Source organism: Siniperca chuatsi, linkage group LG15 (genome assembly GCF_020085105.1).
Source record: "Siniperca chuatsi isolate FFG_IHB_CAS linkage group LG15, ASM2008510v1, whole genome shotgun sequence".
Taxonomy (NCBI): Eukaryota; Metazoa; Chordata; class Actinopteri; order Centrarchiformes; family Sinipercidae; genus Siniperca; species Siniperca chuatsi.
Genome location: NC_058056.1, coordinates 20,828,304 through 20,849,367, shown reverse-complemented (window position 1 = coordinate 20,849,367; position 21,064 = coordinate 20,828,304). Strand labels below are relative to the sequence as shown.

General features: G+C 41.2%; 1 protein-coding gene across 2 annotated transcripts in view; it reads right to left on the bottom strand.

Annotated features, from left to right (window-relative positions):
- The window catches only part of efna2a (ephrin-A2a), a 73,416-nt gene extending 55,924 nt beyond the window's left edge, over positions 1–17,492 (bottom strand). The window contains exon 1 of one of the 2 annotated variants that reach the window (XM_044167796.1): positions 16,277–17,492. In XM_044167796.1, the coding sequence (XP_044023731.1) occupies positions 16,277–16,419 (143 nt within the window). In that variant the 5' untranslated portion in view covers positions 16,420–17,492. The remainder of the gene's footprint in view (positions 1–16,276) is intronic. The other variant, XM_044167795.1, reaches the window with a different exon arrangement.
- Positions 17,493–21,064: the final 3,572 nt, after the last annotated feature.

The following is a 21,064-nucleotide window of genomic DNA, read 5'->3' as shown; positions in this document are numbered from 1 at the left end:
GATTTCCTTGTGACAAATTGGAGGCTTGTCTGGGATTTGAACCCAACACCCTTCACATCCCATGTAAGACTCACACCTCTACACACTATTGTTTAGTTCAGGAGATAAAAAAAAAAGGGTCAGCAGTTTTATTTTGCCTACGCGGAGCCGTTGACGTAAGGTTAAAGTGTCTGCCATTAACATCAGAGAGCATTCTAAATGATCTTCTAAAACAGAATCATGACTTATCATCAGCTCCAGGCTGAGTTATCACTGTCATGCTCATGAGCATGCTCGGTTTTTCTATTTCCAACGCACACAGTACACTCTTGATATAACACATGGACACACACACTGACATACCCTTGATCACAAACTCAAAAGCACATACACACTATCACTTGATCTCACACACACACGCACACACGCTTCATCACACACAAGCATACATAGTCTGTTACACACACACATTTTCATCTGCACACATGCAGACACAGCCCCATGCATGTATTAACCACACACTCACACAAACACACTTCCTGACCCGTGTCTAATCTACTCCCCACAGACTTCCCACCTTGCTGATCAATAATTCATCAATCTAATTTTCAATAATGTTCTTAATCAAACTTTCATGTGACAGAATGACTGTGTTAGAGTGATTTTAATAGAGGAAAATTAAAGAAGTCATTGCGAGCCGCAGTATGCACATAATGCAACATGCATGAGGAGGCGACCTATGGGAGGTGAAGGGCACGCAGATATAACCGGATGAGTCAAAGGTTGGTTTTTCTGTGCGAAGCAGTTAGCGATATGAGAGCAGACAACGAGAGAGAGAGACTAACTGTTCCGTGACTCCTCTCTGCTAATGGCTTTAATGAGGTCTCTGGAGTCACGGCTCTTTAAGACACAGGAATAAAGTGGAGATCCACAATGGGAGCAAACGGAGAGAATGAAGACATGAAATGAAGTAGATATTGGGAGTGATTAATGGCAAATAACTTAATAGAGGTGAAAGTGGCAGGTGAGTAATAATAGAGAAAGTAGTGCACATACATAAGCTCACACAAGCCCAACCACACACACACAGTTGCACGAATACACACACAGGGTCATTCATCAACATTATTCACCGATTTGGAAGCCGCAAGGAAGCCGCAGTTTACAGCAGTCAACATCGCAGCCACTGTAGACACTGTGCTTGTTTTGTTTAGCGTTGACCCATTTTAGATAAACAAAACATCAATAACGCTTTCCTCAGCAAACACGCAGCCGTGCACGCATGCACACATGCACACACGCACACAAACACACACACACGTGCAGGCGAAAAACATGCGCGCCAGCTCGTCTCCCAACTCTGTGCGAGAGGAAGTCAGCGAGGGTGTTTGAAGTGTGTTTGATCAAACAGAGAGTATGCAGCACCACTAGCGGATGCCACAGCCTATACTCCTCACTGCACCCAGAGACAGCAATACACGCCTCCTGTCAATTTTCTTTCTTTCTCTCCATCTCTCACGCTCCTCTCTTCATCCTCATCTCCCTTATTTTTTCCTCCAACTCTTCCTTCTCTTCTGTGTCCACCCCATCCCTCTTTTCCCCGTTTTAATTTGGGATTGGTTTAAAAAAATGTGTGTTCATTGCCTTAACAAATCACATAGTAATTGCTTCAGACACTAATCTCATTAAGATACATGGCTGACAGCTTTTTTTTTCTAACTTTATTTCATTTGGACCAATTATTTTCTCTTCCTATTCCATAACACATCCTTATCTAAAAAAAAACACAAAAAAACGAGCAAGCTCCTCAGAGCCATATTCCTTGTTAGGCAAATATAATTCACCACCTTGCATAAACTATAAATATATCCATTACTATCTCTTCCTTCCTTCCTTCCTTTCTGTCTCTGGCTTCACCTCAGACTTTGGATGATTGGTGCCACAGGGAGCTTCATGTCACCCACTTGTGTCCACGCATCCACAGTAGGAAATAAGAAATGCAGACAGTCGCAGTTTCTGCAGAAGCTCTGTTTATTTAGAGGCTGATACCTTCCATATTACCATCTTCTAGTGCAACAGCTATGAAGGACGTCAACACAAAGCCTGGTGAAGAACACAGCCCTCCTGCAGCCCCTTCAGTAATCAGGGATGAGAGGAGGTGGGAGAGGAGGGAGCAAAAAGGGGGAAGCCGAGAGAAGAGGAGCCCAGCAGTTGCTTCAGAACTACACAAGAGGCGAGAAAAATTTGCCCGCCTTTGATTAGGCTCTTCAAACTGGTGTAAGGATCTTTTTTTCTACTGAAGCCAACACACTTACACACTCCAGAGCTACACCTAAACACACATAGAAATAGCAAAGAAATACAAAGGCACACATGTGTCCACACACACACACACACACACACAGACACACACATACACAATTGGCAGGCAGGCACACACATACATGCACGTAAAATATAAAAAATGGTGGGCACAAAAGAAGAAATGAAAAATCTCTCCCTCATTTGTGACATAACACCTCTCTGCAGCTGTGTGAGTGAGTTTAAGGTGACGCCTCAAAGAATGGAGCAATCTCATCAGCGGAGAATCTCCTCATTTTCTATTTCCATTCGAAGAAAAGACAGAACTGCCCAAAAAAACTAATAATGTTCTCACATCTCTCTCTATTTCTTCATTTTCCATAGAGAGGCAACGGGCATCTTAATGGAGTGCTCTGATTCTCCTCACAAAGAGAGAGAGAGAGAGAGAGAGAGAGAGAGAGATGGGGGGGGGGGGTTAGGGGTTCTTTTTAGGCTACAGGAGGGGAGAGAACAGCAAAGAGGAGGTGATTCATCATGGTCCTTTCATCATTGAGAGTATCTTCAAACCCATTACTAATCACACTGTCTTTTGACATCATCATCATCATATTCATCATCATACCAGTACAATCACTGTTATCAACAATATCCTCTATATTAGCATCTGTGTCATTACGCTTGTTATTGTCAACAACATAGCCATCATCATCCCTTGAAAATCACTTTCAGGATTTTGGATCCTTTCCCCCTCTCCTTCTCATCACCACCACCACCATCATCATCATCGTCGCCTCCATCCTCCTCATTCTCACGCTGTCATCATCTTACTATCATCTCTACTAGCATCATCATTATTGTTACTATCAACATCATCCCCATCACTGTTCATCATTATACCTCGATAGTTATGTTCAGGATTTAATCATTTTCCACTTTATCATCTTCCTCATCCTCACCATTGGCATCGTCATCGTTATCCTCATTATCTTCATCATACCAGTGTAATCACTATTATCATCAATATCATCTTTATTAGTATCATCATTAGTGTTACTGTCAACAACATCATGATCAACATCATCATCTTCATCATCATAATACCATAATAACCACTTTCACCATTTTTACCTTTATCAGTCTCATCATCATTATCTTCATCATACAAGTGCAATTGTTATGATCATCAAAATATATCTCTTAGAGCATCAAAGTCATCATCATTTTTATGCCATGATAATCACTTATTTTAATTTTTTAACTTCTATTCTCAACAACATCGCTGCCATTATCATCAATATTATCATCTTCATGATCACTTTTCAATAATCATTTTTACGACTATCCCCCTCATCACCACCATCATCATGATCCTCATCATCAAAATCTTCATCATACCAGAGCAATCACTATGACATCAATGTCATCTCTGTTAAAAAGAAAGTTATCATTATTGTTACTATCAACAACAAAGCCATCACCATCCTCATCATCTTTATCATTATCTTTATCTTAGTGGTCAAATCATTATGATCATCAATATATACATATTAGCATTAAGGTCATTGTCATTATTGTTACTGTCACTAACACCTCCAAAATCTTCATCATCATCCTCAACATCATTATCTTCATCATACCAGTGCAATTGTTATGATCATCAGTATATCCTCATTAGCATCAAGGTCATCACCATTAGTATTGCTATCAACAACATAATTGCTAACATCATCATATTATCATCATCATACCATATCACCTTCATCACTTTCTCCTATCTTCCTCATTCTTCTCATCATCATCATCTCCATCACCATTGACCTAATCATCATTATCTTCATCATACGAGTGTAATCACGATGATCAATATAATCTCTATCTAATCTATTGATGTCATCATTGTTATTGGTACTATCAACAACACCATCATCATCATCATGCCATGATTTTATTTTCCTCTCTATCCACCTCATCACCATTACCACTGCCATCATCACCATTGTCTTTATCCAATGTTATCATCATCATCATCATCATCATGCCATGATAATCACTTTCATGATTTTTAGCTTTTAATCTTTTGAGTTTGCACCTTCAAGGGGCGGCTGTGGCTTAGTGGTAGAGCGGGTCGTCCACCAATCGGTGGTTCGATCATCATCAACCGGTAAACCCACTTTGTACTTCACACTTATTTTATACTTATACCCACTTGGTACTGATCTGTATTATAGTGTATTATATTTTTTGCTTAGTACTTCTATTCCTGTGTGCACTGACATGATAGTGAGCTGCTGTAGCAAAAGAGTTTCCCCTCGGGGATCAATAGAGTATTTCTGATTCTGATTCTAGATGTCGATTTAAAACACCTCTGGTAAACAAAAAGATATATAAGTTGTATTCACTTATGTATATATTACTGCTATATTAATTGTCTTTATTGGTGAGACAAAGACACATTTCCTGCCCTAGTTGGACAAAACACTTCTATTCTATCGATCCTCCTGATCACCACTGCCACCACCATCATCATTACATCATCATCATTACCATTAATATAATCAACATCACATGAAAACATTGACATGGCCGTCATAGTACCTGTCATTATCACTGTCACCAGCCTCATTTTCCTCATCAAAATTTTAATCACTATTGTTATGTTCCCCACTGTTTTCATTATCCTCATCATCATTTTCATAAACATCATTAGCATCATCGCCATGATCAACACTGATTTTATTTGTGTAAATAAATGCCCAAAATATCTTTTTTGGTTTGTTAGGATGCTGAGGGTTATTCAAGAGAGGTTTATCAGCCTGGTGGAGAGAATACTAACTGGGTTTGGAAATTTTAATTCTAAAAGCAGAAATAAATCAAACAGCATTGTTAATAAATCCATAGGGAAAAATAAACAGGCAGTGTACAACTCAGGTGTAGAAAAGTTCTGAAAATAGTTGCCCCTACATGAGTTCGAGATCTTCCCCTCAGCCTGGTGCTTTGAAAATACAGATGGCCCAAAACAACCTTTGTAAAAGGTCTTTTGTCCCTGAGGCTTTCAGCATCCTCGACAACACCAGATGAACTATTACAACTGCATTGTATTGAATGGATCTGTACCTGTCCTGCATCTGTAATGTACCAGGCGTTTAATTTATGTGTTTACTGTGTCTGAGCTGAGATTGAAGACGTTTCCAGCCTGGGTTGTGGACAGTGATGACAGATTCAAGCATCATTGTTATCATTAACACCTCTGCTGTCATCCTTATCCATATGTTACTATGTCCATCATTACTAGTGCCATCACTATCATCTCCATCATATCAGAATGATCAATATCATCACCACAGTCATCATCACCTCCTCTTATCGTCTCTGTCTGCAGGCACATCAGATTAGAGGCCCGATTTCTAATATAAAGCCCTCAGAGTCTTGCTTAGAATTAGCTCAGGATTATACCTGAGGTGAGGATTATTCTGCAGGTCAGAGGGAATATTGCAGCTCAGACAAAATTACACACACACTGAACCAGAAGGTGGCATACATATGGACACCTCGAAGAGTCGTATAGGAATCAGAGGGCTGAGTTAGTTAGCAGCCTCAGCACCGAGCAGAATTAAGTAGCGAAAAAATCACGAGAATGCTGCAACATCTGTTGGTTCTGCCGTATTTTGTTACATTAGCATAGTGTAAAATAAGGGGTTTGTTTACAGTGCCCCCATTCTGGATGAAACCAAGGTAGCGGGGCGTCCATAGCTGGATGGGAATTAGACGATTTCTCCCAGCCTTGTCTGATGAATTACAATGCAAATGATGCACTCGCTCCTTCTTTTGTTTGACTTTCCACTCCCACTGTTTGAAAATCTACCAAGGATTTTTTTTTTTTTGGATGAAGATGAAAAAACGTTTTTTCATTACTGCTCCAACACATGCACATAGCGCACGCACACACACACACATATAAACGCAAGCCAAGAGTCTCGTGATGCTATTGTGTAGTCTGACAAGGAGATTTTTAGGGTGAACTTGGTTGCCAAATTGTTTTTGTAAAAACAAAAACAAAAAAACATCTAGGCGATTATCAGCGTGAAAGTTACCGGGGTCAGCACTTCATTGAGTTTAGTCTCATCTGCAATGATGCCAAGTGGAAAACGGGGAGGGGAAGCATCCGCATGAGCAGCACATCTATCCTTCACCTTATCCCGACATCTTCACTTCCTGTATTTTAAATGCCAACTTTCTCATTCTAAAAGTTGCTGTGCGCCAGAGGGCATCTTTAACATTGGGCGAGGCTCTATGCTAAAGGCCAGTGTTTCCCCTGTAATACCAGCCCCTCAACATTCACCTGCTGGGACCATCCAACCATGTGCTTATAGTTCCTTTCTCTCCAACTACGCTGCTGTATGTCTGCCTTCATACTCCCAGAAGTAATCTTTCTCACCAACTCCGATTTCCACCACTTTTCCTCTCTTTTCCACTTAATTTCTCTTTCGTCTGCATCTCCCTTCCTTTGCTTTGATTCTCTTTCCTCCACCACAAACTCTCATCGTGTTTTTCTTTGTAAAAAAAGAGTGGCCTTGACTCGTTATTCACCCAACTTTTTGTCCTTTTTCATATTCATGCTCTGAGTGTCCCTAATCCTTCAAGTAGATCTCTCTATTTCCCTTTCATATTTTTGTCTTTTTTGTCTCTCAGGGCCAGTCCAAGGCGTAGCCAGACACTAGTGTATGTGTTATTATCAGTCTCCAGCTGGTCTATATGAAGACTGAGCAGCCGGGGTCCCATCAGAGCATCAGGCAGACAGAACTGAAAGAGTCCTATTCTTTCGCTCGGCTAACACAATCTGCACATCCAGCCGGGACCTGAGGAAAAGTATTAGAAGGGAGCAGAAACAAGGATGGAGCAGGAATGACAATGCCTATTGTTTGCTATGTATTGAGTGCAGTCTGGCATCTTTCATATTCTGGGCTAGTATCTCCCTATTTTGCCCTCTCTTATTCATGCTTTCATTCTTTCATCCCGTCTGTTGGCCTCTCTGTCTCTTCTTAAAACCGCCGGCTCATTGACTTTCTCTATCTCCTGGCTTGAACAGTTTGTCTCTCTCTTCATTAAAACAACAACTCCTGGGATCTCCCCAGGTTGTTTCGGAGCACTTACATCATCATCACCATCACTGCCATAGTCATTACCATCAACACACCTCATTAGTGGAAGGTAGCAACAGAAGCTGCAACACCGCAGCGTAATTCTTTAAACCTGCTCCTCTGCATGAACAATCAAACGTGGGGGGAAGTTAAGTAAACATTTCATATCACATTACAGATTCAGTACCATGCTGCTGACACTAAACACATCATTACTCTATGGGCAGATCAAATGATGATGATATTTTGCAGCATGCACAGACACTCTCAGGGCAGGATTGAAAATCTGAAAAAGGGCACCTATCTGAAAAATGCATGGGAGAGGTCTGGTTTCATTCGCTGTGCAGGAAGACATTTTTTTTTTGTAAACTTAGTTTGAAAAAGAAATAATTTCTAAGACAAGGATTAGGATTCTAAGCCACTACCTTAATAACAGAAAGAATCAAATCCTTAATCCTAAAGTGAAGGCAAGATATTGCTGCCACAGAGAATTAAAATCATGGGGCTGGAGATATTTCTTAATCTGACATTGATTTCACTGTATGACACGACTGGCAGTGCTTGTCATGAAGAGGTGAAGATCAAGTGTCATACATGGTAGAAATTGAATGAAAGTCAAGGTATTGTTACCAAAACGTTACAGAATACATAAACAGTTGACAAATCAAATTTTTCTTCAATCATTTTACAATACATGTTATATGCAATTAGATTTTTGTATAATCTATGTGCTTTTCTCGTGCTTTGTCACCACTATGTTCATTAGAAATACAACATTTAAGATATGGACCTTTGCCTGGCATCAAATTTAATTTTCCCATGCCCAACGTAACAAATTTAGTGCAGACAGTGTGCCGGAATTCAACGCTTTCTTTTGCATGACTTCACTTTCCTTTGTACACAACACTTAGTTTGTAATTTATGTGCTTTTAAAGTATACATTTCATTTCTCAAATAGAACAATGAAGATACCCTGAATAAGAAGCATGGCTGTGACAGCGTTTAGTTTATTTTAGGGTGGTTGACAATAAAAGGCAAGATTTAAAGCTTAGCTAGTTTGTCAAGGATAACACAATAAAGTCTGCAACTAATACATAATCTGCGGATTATATTTTTCTTAATGGATGAAATTAAATAAAATGAAAAAAATAGTACTAAAAAGGCCCATCACTCTTACTTAGAACTCAAGTTGACATCTCCAAACAAGGTCTTTTTCACAGCAAATATTTTGGGCTTGTCACAGCACGTTGTCAAAGCAAGGTGTAATTAATCACATTAACGATGCTGTGCTCAGTGAGGCAGCATGCACAGTGTGCCTACCTCTGGAACACCTGCATGGAATGTAGCCATCATTCGTGTAATCAGCTACACCTGTGTTTGAAAAACCAATATGTGTAAAGATATTCTATTTATAATGATATAAAACAGTAAAAAGCAGCCAATTCTCACATTTGAGAACCCAGAACCAATGAATGTTTGGTATTTTTGTTTGATAAAACAATTAGTAAATTATCGATGAATTATCTGTCTATCGACTAATTAATCTTTCCAACTGTGAAACTGTGGTGGAAATTTGCTCTGCCTGTCCTCAGTTAATACTTGGTCTTATTTGGTGGGACAGTGTTCAGACACAGTCTGTTTTGCAACATATTAAATATGTTTTTATAAAAATCGTCATTGTTGGTTTTGCCGACTTTGCAGAATGTGGCAGTATCAAAACTTTTTGTGTGCGTAACTTCCTTCCTTCGTGTGTGTGTGGCTTCTTCAATCTAACATTTAGGAGGTAGCAAGTGTTTCATCATAAATGCCAGTGTTGCCTTGTTTTCTCCACTGTATAAATGTGATGTGCCTTAGCTCTTCTTCAGAAGATCCATATCATTATGCTGCGTGCTTCCTGTCTCGGCTGATATAATTAAATAAATACAAAACAACATCTCTGTGGTCAAGAATCACAGAAGTAACAAACAACCACGTTTTGACTTCATACTGTAACTAAAGAAATTGGCAGAGCATTTAATATCAGCAGACAAACTGTTCCACTCTAATGCCCCTGAATATTTAGATGGCCTCCTCCTGCCAATCATTGTATTGAATCTCCTGATGACTAAGATCAGCTACACTAGATCTTGTTATGTAACCATCTCTCCTGCTGAGCTGGGAGAAATAATTTGCGATGTAGGAGCCCTGACTTTAATTGCTCAAAGTATCATTTTTAGCTTGATGTGAGAGGCTCTGGAATCCACAGTTAACTCTTGAGACTAGTTTCTCCCAATATGAACCACAGCAGTACAGACATTTTAAACAAACATAACACTGTCCAATCATGTAGGTCATAGCAACAACACATAATCTGATGTACTGCAGCTTTATGTGTGTATGTACAGAAAGAGGTTGCCTGAGGCAGGGTGTACAGTGCAGAGTCCTGTACAAGAAAAAAACATGCTAACCACATCCCAATGGACGAGAGAGGGAGGGGCAGGAGAGAAGTTGTGATACAAGAGAGAGGAGGTAAGAGAGAGTGAAAGATGAGAGCTTGATAGGGAGACACAAAGACAGAGAGGAAGAAAGGATGGAGAGAAAGAGAGGTGGAGTGGGTGGTGGTGGCGGCAGTGGAAGATGGATTTAACCCAGGGGCAGGTTTGAGTCTGACAAACTGTCAGTAACGGAGCGGGGGTGACTACAAGTCTACATGTAAATTGGATGCAAATCTGTGTGTGTGTGTGTCTGTATGTGTGTGGTAGGGCTGAGGAAGTGCTTGTGACAACACATATCGCTGAGCGCCACAGGGGACACGACGGAAAGACAGTGTGTGTGTGTATGTGTGTGTGTGTGCAAGGACTCGTACGTGTGCGTGCATATGAAACTTTCTGCGTGCAATATATGTATGAGTGTGTGGGTGCTCCGCGCATAAGACTTCCTCAAAGGCTGTGTCGGTGCATGTGTGTGTGTGTGTCTCCAAGGAGATAGATTCTGTCCCATAGAATGAGTGTGTCGTCAACCATCAGTGCTTCTCACTGACATGGAGTTCCTCAAAGCCACAGAGATGAAGAGAGAGAGGAGAGAGGAGGAACAAAGAAGAAAAGGAAAAGAAAGTCTTTTGAAGGATAAACCATGGGATTAGATAAGGTGCTCCTTCTGGACCATTGAGCCAGTGTGTGTGTGTGTGTGTGTGTCTTTAGGAGAGCCCATTGCTCTGAGCACATTAGCTGCTTGGGGTGAACAAAGCCCCTCACCTGCAAGCTTTATAATATGGGCCTGGGAGCCAGAAGGGGGCTCAGTGTGTGTGTGCACATGCATGCTTTTGTGCCAGCCAGCAAGAGTAAAAAGGATGGGTTTTTCCTCAATAGAGAGCCAATCTGGGAGTATGTGCATATGAGTGTGTGCATGTGTCCCATATCTAGCTTCCACTGACTGTGTGTGTGAGAGAGAGACAGTAAATAGAAAAATGGAGGCTGCCTAACCTTGCATTCAATGGACAGCCATTCTGGTTGTATGTGATTATGTGTGTGTGTGTGTGTTTGTGACCTAAATCTAGCAACCACTGGTGTGTATGTCCATAAATGTGTGTGTGCATGTGTGTGTTCCTCCTATATTCCTTCCTGCATGTGGCATAAATCCCTTTATGTGGGTCTGGGAGATTTCCAGATCCTGTTCTTGTGTTGCAGTATTGTTGTGATAATGTGTGTTATGGCACTTTGTTACTGTGCAGCACCACGTATCTCATCACAACAGGAGGATGGACAACACTGAGTGTGTGTGAGTGCTGCTCCCCGCCGTGACCAAAAGTGGCCAGAGCTGTTTGAATTGGATTATCTCATACATTTTCTATTATCCAGCAAGACCTTGAAAGAGATAGGCCTGCTGAGAGCCAGAGCCCTCAATATAAAGGGTTTGGCCAATTTGTAATATGCCTCCTCTCTCAAGTAGGAACATTTGTTTGACTCATTTTATTTATCTTGACTTATCCAGGTTAGTCTCATTGAGATCAAGGCACTCCTAAACAGACCTGGCTAACAAACCGGCAGCACAATTAATTAGCAGGTAAAAACAATTAAAACGTCAGTGTGGATGGTGATTAATCCCAGAAAAGCACAGGAGAGAAAAGTAGAGCAAGCAAGAATTAGGTAGTCAGAGAGGAAGTAGACAAACATTAATTGAAGCAATTGAAAAATGTCACCTGTATTGGGAAATATGGAGCAACCGTGTCCATATCCACAGGGAAATGGCAATTCTTAAAGGGTCAGTTAATCCAAATTACATAAAACAATTTTCCACCTACCCCTAGTGGTGTCACGTCATACACATATTTTTTTAGCTTTTTATGCCGAGATCTTGTGATACCTGTTTTTGAAACTTCTACCGTCTTCAATTTCATTTGGGGTGCTCAAAAGATTGAAAAATGTAAGTTAACTTGGGGACAACTTCTCAGTTAGAGGGTAGTTCCAGAAAAGGTTTATATATATTTCTGAGTAACAGGGACATCCAAGACATGTTGCTGTGGATATTTTCAAGTGTCATTCTTCAGTGGTCTAAGCATATAAAACCAAAACTATCTACTTGGCTAGATAAATATAGAGCCACGTGTTTTTTTTTAATTTACTGGTGAAGAGGTGGATGTATGATACCTGGCAACAAGCATGGCACAGGTTTTTACAGCTAACATGCCTGCTGTAAAGTAATTTTGGCTGCTCATTATAACCACTTTTTAAATTGACACAGCTAATTTGTTAGCAAACATTAGCCCATTTACACATCCAGCAGATATGCAGCAACCTTTAGCATTCATTTGGAATCATGTTTCTGGCCACCTGGCAAATGTCAATCTCTCCTGTTTTTAGTCTCAGCCACTCCCGAGGGACATACCTGGCTCGTTAGCTGCTAAATGCTGCACTATGTTCACCAGCTAGTTGCCAATTTTGTCTCTGCCATTTGGTAGTGAGGAGGTAGCATACAGACTGATTTTAGAGCTTTTTTTGCTGAAAACTACACTGATGAGAGTGGTGAGAGTGAACCAAAACAGTAAAGTTGCGGGCCATAAAACCAAAACAATGTGCTGAAAGGGCGCTAAAACATCAAACATCAAAATCATCACCAAACAGTGAGGTGCAACATGTTTTGACTGTAAGAGAAAGTTGGAACAGAAGAAAGAATGCAATGTTGCTGATGTAGCCAGCATTGTCATTGGCACTATTTCAGGAAAGTTGCCACATATTCCTCCATTGAGTTGTGACTTGTCACTTCCCTTCTTGTGGCAACACATGAAGTTTATGCTAGCAGCACAAAACAGTGAGTGATTATCAATTCTATAAATATTAAGTCAGTACTTGTGACCTTGTAGAGAATGTCCTTCTCAAGTTGTTTTGGTTTGGAGCAAACTTTTGATGAACACAAGAAGAGACAACACATCCTGATAGCTCAATACAAGCTGTGTGCTTGATGTTGTGTGATCAATTAGGACACACAGCTGTTCATTTTCCCAGCCATTTGTGTCATTTCACTGCCTCAGACAATAGCTGCAGACTTGGATGTGATGCATTATTCTTTCATAGTCTCTTCTGAGCTTCTCACCAGTGCCCAAATCACCATCCAGTGTATTAATAGGTGACCTTTTAGAAATATTTGTGCTGGAATTGAACTTCATCTGTGCGATATTTGCCTACATCAAATGTGTCATGGAAGACAACACACAAAAAAAGGGCACTGAGAAAGTTCACTTTATGCTCTATTTTGTATGAAATTTCTCCTCCAGAATACTAGTCGTCAAGCACCACTCAGCATATCATAGTTCATACTATAGCATTAATGTGAGGTCTGGGTTCAAAGCATAGTGTTAGGGTCACTCCTACCTTAGCTAGATGAAGACATATCTTTTCAGCAGTATTTACTGATCCCCACGCTTCCATCACAACATTTCCTGGTTTCTCTCGGACATGTGATCGAATAGTCCAATCAGGAGTTAGGAGGGCAAAAGTTAAATGTGAGGGAAACCAACACAGGTACATTCAGATCATTGAGACAGTTTTAAATTGCTAGTAAAATATCTATACTCATTTTGTAAAAATTGTAATTATACTTTATTATGTAATCTCAGGTGCATCAATTTACCTTAGCTTTTAAAAGATAAATCCAGTTTATTACAACTTGGTTCTTATTTTTGTAGCTTTGGCACTTTGGCCATTTTGTTAGCATTTATTATAATATTTTATGATGGACAGTTTAGCAGTGGTGGAAAATAATTGTGTACATTTAATTAAGTGCTTTAGTTGAGTGTTTCCATTTGATGCTACTTTTTTTTCAACTCCACTCCATTGCAGAGGAAAATATTGTATTTTTTTACTCCATTACATTTATCTAACAGCTACAGTTACTTTTCAAATTAAGATTTTACATAAAATGATCAGATACGCTTATAAAATACAAGGTAAATCTAACTTAAACCTGTTTCCAAACTTTTCAGCTTGTTATCCTTTACAAAAAGTAGTGTTTAGTTTGGGGCCCCTTGTCAGATGATAAATTGTTGATTTCCCTACTAAAAACTCTCAAATAGTTTCATTTAAATAACTGCTTGAGGACCAAAGAGGTCAAGTTATCCATTGTTTCACAAAAAAGCAAAGATTAGAGAACAGTCCAAAAAATGAATAGAAAGCTGCGCTGGATATCTTTGTTTTTTCCTCTTTCCTACCTGATTAATCATCTCACGACCGCTCAGATTCATCTTGTGAGCCACTGGACTAAACTGTATATAAAGTAGTTCAATCTAGCTCTACCTCGACCAGCCACAACAGTAAAATGCTGCTTACACATTGATGCATCACTATTTAGAATCTAATCATGTCATATGTAATATAATAATGTATGAGTCACAGGGCCATCTGCAGCAGGAGTACTTTTACTTTAGATACTTTCAGTACATTTTGCTGATAGTACTTCTGTGCTTTTACTTTGGTAAAATTTGAATACTTGACTCTTGTTTGTGATGGAGTAATTTTATATTGTTGTATTGGTACTGGATGCTACTTCCTCCACCAGTGCAATTTGGGGAATACCATCACCATCATTTCCTCGTATTTCTGGCCCCATTTGACTTCCTCTTAGCAATTTCACAGCATTCACAGATAACAGCAAGTAACTTTGTGAATACAATCTTACTATTATCACCAAAACTTTGTAAATAAAACCAAAGTTGCAATAAACCAAATTTATCTTGTAAATATTACATGAGCTGGGATGATTTAGGCGTCTGCCTCCTCATCTCTTTTTGCCAACGGGCTGGTTTCTCAAAACACTTGCTGTAATCCTCAAAGTTTAGAAAGAGAATTAGCTTTAGATTGAAGTTGAGGAATGAATGTTGTCAGTGGAAGGTCCTCACAAGTGCAGCGGGACAGAGTTGTGTGTGTGCAGAAAAAGGCGCAGCATGAGCAATGACAGTGCCAGGGTCTAACAGGGGGAACCAACCTCGCCAGGGCTCCAGAGCTTAGATTCATTGCTTTAGTAGCAATGCATTTTTGATGTGCCCCCTTTCTGCTTCAACTTGTCTGTACGACCCTGACGGAATAACAGCGCCCCCAGCAACCGTCCATATAGCTTAAATTTACCCTGTGACGTCTGCAATGTGTAGGTGTTTGTGTGTGTGTGTGTGGTGAGAAAGAAGGAGCACAGAGAGACGAAAAGAAAGAGAGAGGGAGACAGCGAGAAAGGGAGAAAATGTTCCCCCTTGCCTGTTAAATATTTGAGAAGCTTCTGTGGAAAAGTGATGCAGTCAGAGACAGGCCTGTTAGCTCTGTGTGTGTGTGTGTGTGTGTGTGTGTGTGTGTGTGTGTGTTGATGCAAAGAGAGACAGGGCTGTTAGTTTGGACTAATTCAGCTGTGAGTGAGCGAGAGGGAGCACTTCACTGTTTATTTATCTACCTGGGAGAGAGAGAGGGATGGTAAAAAAAGAGGGGAGGAGAGAGAGAAGAAGAGGAAGGGGCGAAAAGAGAGAGAGAGAGAGAGAGAGAGAGAGAGGCTGGCCAGGTTGTCACAAACCATTAGACAGACGGCCCAGTGTGCTCAGCCCCATGTCAATAAGGAGGCAACCGCATGCGAGCGTGTGTGTGCGTGTGTGTTGTGTGCGTGCAGCCTTGTGCACATGTGTGTTTATTTTTTCCGTTGTGTTTGTTTATTTATTAATGGATGTGTTTTTTGCACAGTTGACAGAGAAATAATGTGCGCTTGTGTTTACTGGCACAAGTGGCTGAAACTGGCAGAAAGAAAGGTAAAGGCTTTGTGTGTGTGTGTGTGTGTGTGTGTGTGTGTGTGTGTGTGTGTGTGTGTGTGTGTGTGTGTGTGTGAGAGAGAGAGAGAGGGAGTAAATCTCTAGACATTGATGAGAAGAGGAGGCAGGATGCCCTCATTGTCTAAGACAAAAGGAGCTCTCTGTGCCACACAACAAAATATCCAGTGTATGTGCACACACACTTCCACTTGCGCCTGTGTGCATGTCTTACTTGCTCATTGCAAAATACATCAATATTACAATATTCAGCTAAAACACTGCTGAAACAGGAAGGAGGATAACATGGGAAAAAAGAGTGATGTGGTCAGACAGCATTTGGCAAAAATAATGGAAGTGTGTAGTTTCTTTTAGATTTCAAGGCTCTGTCTGCATGCTGGAAATGTTTTTATTTAAATGGCATTATTTTGAGAGCCATACATGCCAGGGAGGTAGATAAACAATGTTTCCAACACACACACACGTTTGTTTCACTATCCCCGTGGGGGACAGTCATTGACATAATGCTTTCCCTAGCCCCTTAACCTTAACCATCACAACTAAGTGCCTAACCTTAACCCTTACCCTAACTCGTACTAAAACTTACTTGGGGTTGGAGCTGTTCCAGTAGACAGCGTGTCTGTCAAATATGATCTTCTCCTCTGCCCACACGGACACCCAGGTCAGGATGGTCAGCACCACCACCTCCATCACACACCTCTGCCCGAGCTGGCACAACATCATAGACATCCAGGGGGGATCTCTCTCTCTCTCTCTCACACTGGGATCAGGCTTTCACTGCGCTGCTGCTGCTGCAGAAATCCTCTCTAGATCATTAATGTCCGTCTGCGCGTCTTTGGACAAGTCGGCGGTACATGGATCGTTAACTAGTTTGATGCGAGTTCCGATAACCCCAAGGCTGTTTCAAGTCATACTGAATGGTTGAAATTCACTTTCAAACTTCGTCAGCCGCGGACGGAACAGCAGGATAAACATGTTATTTATAAGCGAGTCGTCGGCGGGATGCTGCGAGTGCGTCTCCTCTGCAAGGTCCGAAACTTTTCTCCCATTACGCGCGGAGGGAGGTAGATTCGCCACCTGGAATAGATCCCCTCTTTCTCCAAAAATCACAATTAATTACACTCCAGAATTCACCCGAGGTTTGCAATTCTATCGGCGATATCGTTGCTCATTAGCAGACGCAAGACAACGTCAAAATTTGCTGTCATATTTGTTTATCCAGATTGGTGTCGGGTTTTCAGCCTGGCGCACGCTTTGTTCCGCTCCTCTCACACCGCAAATCTCTCCACAGCCTAAAACTGCGTCCACTTGACCTTTTTCTCTTATTGCAGTTCAAATAAATACATCCCAGACAGATGAGCACGCTTCTTTCCGTTATTTTCAGTCCAAACTTATCATACAATAACAACTGCGAGACGGGAGCATCCTCCTCACACACACCACAAGCTCTTACAGCATCTCAACTTGGTGATCCCTCCGCTGTCACTGGCTCTAATCCAATGTGACTCCAGTCGCGGTGCGCCCTCACTTCCTGTGCGTCACGCTGACCGGCGCAGCAGGGAGCCGTTGATGATCAAAGCTTTAATCCGAACATACTCCCAATGCAACCTCCACCTATGGCGGCAACAACACTCACCGGCACCCTGATTCGGTCTAAGTAACCCCCACCCCCTCTCCCTCTCCGTCTCGCGCTCGCTTTTCTTTCTGAGCGGGCGGGGTCTGTAGCCGTGCCGTGCCGTGCCGCGCTCCCTCTGGGGACTCGGGGCTGGCTGACTCACTGCGTCCCGGTGATACACAACCGGAGATGTATAGAGGAAACCCACAAGTCAAATAAACACATTTATTTATTTGAGAAAGTTAACTGGCCCTTTTAGTATGACATGAATTAGGAATGTAGGTGCAAATAGATGACTTGAGATGATATATTGTAGTTTCCCAGAGAAAAAGTGAAAATTAGCTTATTGTCTTTGTCATTGTTTATTAGTTAGGCTTGTTATTAATCACCACTACAACCAACTGTTTGACTGAAGGCGATTTATTTGAATCGCAACTGGGCATGTAAAGTGCCCATAAAGTTCACTATCTGTTTGAAAGCTGCGGCCTGATGGATGGGCTCAGAGAAAGAGAAAGAGGGCGTCTGATGGATCGCTGGAACAGTGGAGTCATTTTCCATCAGTGTCCATTAGGCCTAAAGGGCAAGCGAAGGCAGCACCGAGTCTAAAACCTGTGAGCCATAAACCTCCAGATAGCTCTGTCTGACAGAGCGCTGCCACCCCTGCTGCCTTTGTCCTGCGTATGTGTGTGTGTGTGTGTGTGTGTGTGTGTGTGTGCAGACTCCTCTGCAAAAACACATCCATTTTAGGGATTTCGTCTCAGCGCCAATGGAGGGAGATATAGTAACTACATTATTTCCATAAAGTGCTCCATGATTTTTCTAACATGTGTCGATAACTTGAGCATAATGAGCTCCAGTGAGGATCAATCCACTCTCAACAAGATGGGAATTGATTGAAGAAAATTAGTTAATTTGCATTCTTTACAAGGGTAACAACGCGTTAGCAGAATGGATTGAGAGAAATACAATCAACAGACTTAACAGAAAACGGATTTTCTGCAGCATACAAACTCTTGCAGGTTCCTACAAAAGACAGTTTTCCAAAATCAAACCGACTGACTAGTCCCACCGTTCCCAATCCTAATAGGCCCTTGTTACAATTTTAAACCGAACCTTTCTGCAGCTCCGTCTTTCACATCTTATTGTGCCTCTCGGTTGGATCCTTTATGCAAAGTGTCCTAGTTTTGCTTTGCCCTGCTCTGCCTGCAAAGTAATGCCTATAATTTGGGCTGCATGAATTCAGGCAGGGAGAGAACCCATGCACCCCCATAACCCAAATACAGCTGCATGTTGTCCGCCTCTGTGGATGAATTATTCAACATCTGTCTGAGGCGTGCATATGTAAACAGGTGGATAGTCTCCGGTTGGCTTTTTTTAAGGGGAGCCACTATAGACCAAAGACATCCTTCACCTCAGCTTCAGACTTTTCCTCCTTTGCTGTGTCACTCTGAAAGTGAGTCTAAATCTCATGTAAGCTGTGGAGACTATACAGTATTGGCTGTATTCAGACATGAAGGCCTCTTAAGTGATCCTAAATCTAAATGAATGTGGGTCAGAGAGTCAGTGTATGGACACATGCCTCCTTAAAAGGGCGTTAAATCCTGGAATGTATAGCTGGTTAAGTCTGTGATTGCTCTGCAGTTTAACTCAGCTCAAGAGACATAAATTATAGACATACAAATTATCTCCCAGCTCCAGATCTTAAAACACAAAACAGATGAATGTATCTTTCCAAGCTGTTGACTAACAAAGCAGTCATTCACATTCAGCCAACTTTCAGGTCTCACACATACAGACATCCAGAGTTTTCCCTCAATGACTAACTGGCTTTTGTGGGGATTGAACATGTTACAAATTATATAGAGGGCAGTCTCTTGAACCACTTGACCACCCTGCCCCCAGTCAGCCACCACCAGGCTTGCATTTGTGTGTGGCCTTGGTGTTTGCCAGTATTTGCTTGATTAGAGGCCGCAGTACTGATGTAAATAAATGTTGCCAGATGTGGAAGGATCACTACCCCACATGGTTTCATTTAGTCCCGTGTACACAGCGCTAGATGGAGCCAGGATCACCCCAAGGGTCTGAATTCAGAAAGGAAGTGGGATACGGTAGTTTGACACACTGAACTAGTTTCAAGTACAAATGGAGTGACATTTTTGATGTTTTGGATGTTGTGACAAAGCTTATATTACATACAGTATGGTTTCTTTCTTTGGTGTCAAATAACTTTTGGATCAGAGCATTTTTGGAAAATAAATGTTTGCCCTTGCTGTACATATAGTGCTTGGTAGTTTCGGTTTTTAAAAAATGTGTCTTGAGAGATTAAAAAATATATTAAGTACCATATTTTGTGTGCTAGTGACTTCTGGAATTTGATAATCCAAAAACATCTATGCTTGGATCATTTTAGTTTGATTTACCCTGCCTTCCAATTATGCAATCTCTTTGCATTTCAATATATTCCAAAGAGAATTCTGTGTTGACTGCTCCCTGCTCTAAATTACTCTTGGTGCAGAGTGAAATACTAAGATGCTGCAAGTAAACAAGGGTCTGAGGTATCAAAGCAGCATCAGACCATCAAGTTGCTGCCATGGAGTTTCCTGACTAGTAGGGATACACTGAAGATATATAAAAATGGTACCTGAACATATCTTGGCAAAGGTGACTGTTTGAATCCCTTGACAGCGACATTAAAATAAATGAGCTGCTCAAAAGTACTACCTTCTTCCAGCACCCTAAAACATACTGTTGAGATTTCTGTCATGTTGCTAACACCCAGCAAGTATGAGACAGTTATCTGTCTTTACATTGAACTTCAAGCATGCTTTCTTATGCAAAGTAATAACAGAAGAGAAACAAGTGCCTTTGCTGTGGAATTCACACTAAATTGGAGCTCACTATATTTAAGATCACACTCCACAATCTGCTGGCATTATACAACAAAATCCAACTCCTCTCAGCCACAAATACAGACACCACTGGACTAAGTTCTCCTTTTCTCATTTGTCCCTCTCTCAAAAGGCAGGGAAGATCTGAGGTTAATCCTCTCTACAGCTCTGTAAGAAAGTCAAAGGAAAAAAAAGAAAAAGGTATAATGCCAGAAAGCCCAAGGAGGCACTTGAGATTAAGCCACTAACTATTGACATTGTGAGTGGCAAGTAAAGTCACCTCTGCTCAACGGCCTTTGATTACCAGCAGAGAGCAAGACCTCCCCCTAGTGGTTCGTGAGGTTTATAACTTGTTTGTCAGTGAGGTTTTTTCCCCTCACATCCCCGAGGAACTTGGTTATAAACATGGATGCCAGATTTACCCGATAGTCACGCTTGTGTTTTATCTTAATTATTCATCTTATGAGATACAACGACTTGGTTTCCAGAGCAACCTGGCTCATCTCCTCAGTCAAACAGACCTGCTAAACTGAAAAGGTCAAAGCAGAGCACAGGAGGATGGAGGATTATTCAGAATCATTGAGAATAGCAAGTATCCAGCGTTGCATATCAAATTAACTCTCCACCCTGCCATCATCATCACCGCTGTTTCATCAAGGGATTGTAACAGGATTGAACTGAGCCCAGGTGAGCAGTCAGTCAAGTTTCAGATGGGATGAGTACAAAGTTGGAAATATAGTAAAAGATTAAAATAAAACCCACCAGTAGTAAATAGGATGGGAAATGTGGAAAATGTTACGAGATGTTAACCGTTACAGAGCAGCAGTTCCACAGGACAGGCGGGAAGAGACAGAAACCAAATGAGGCCAGA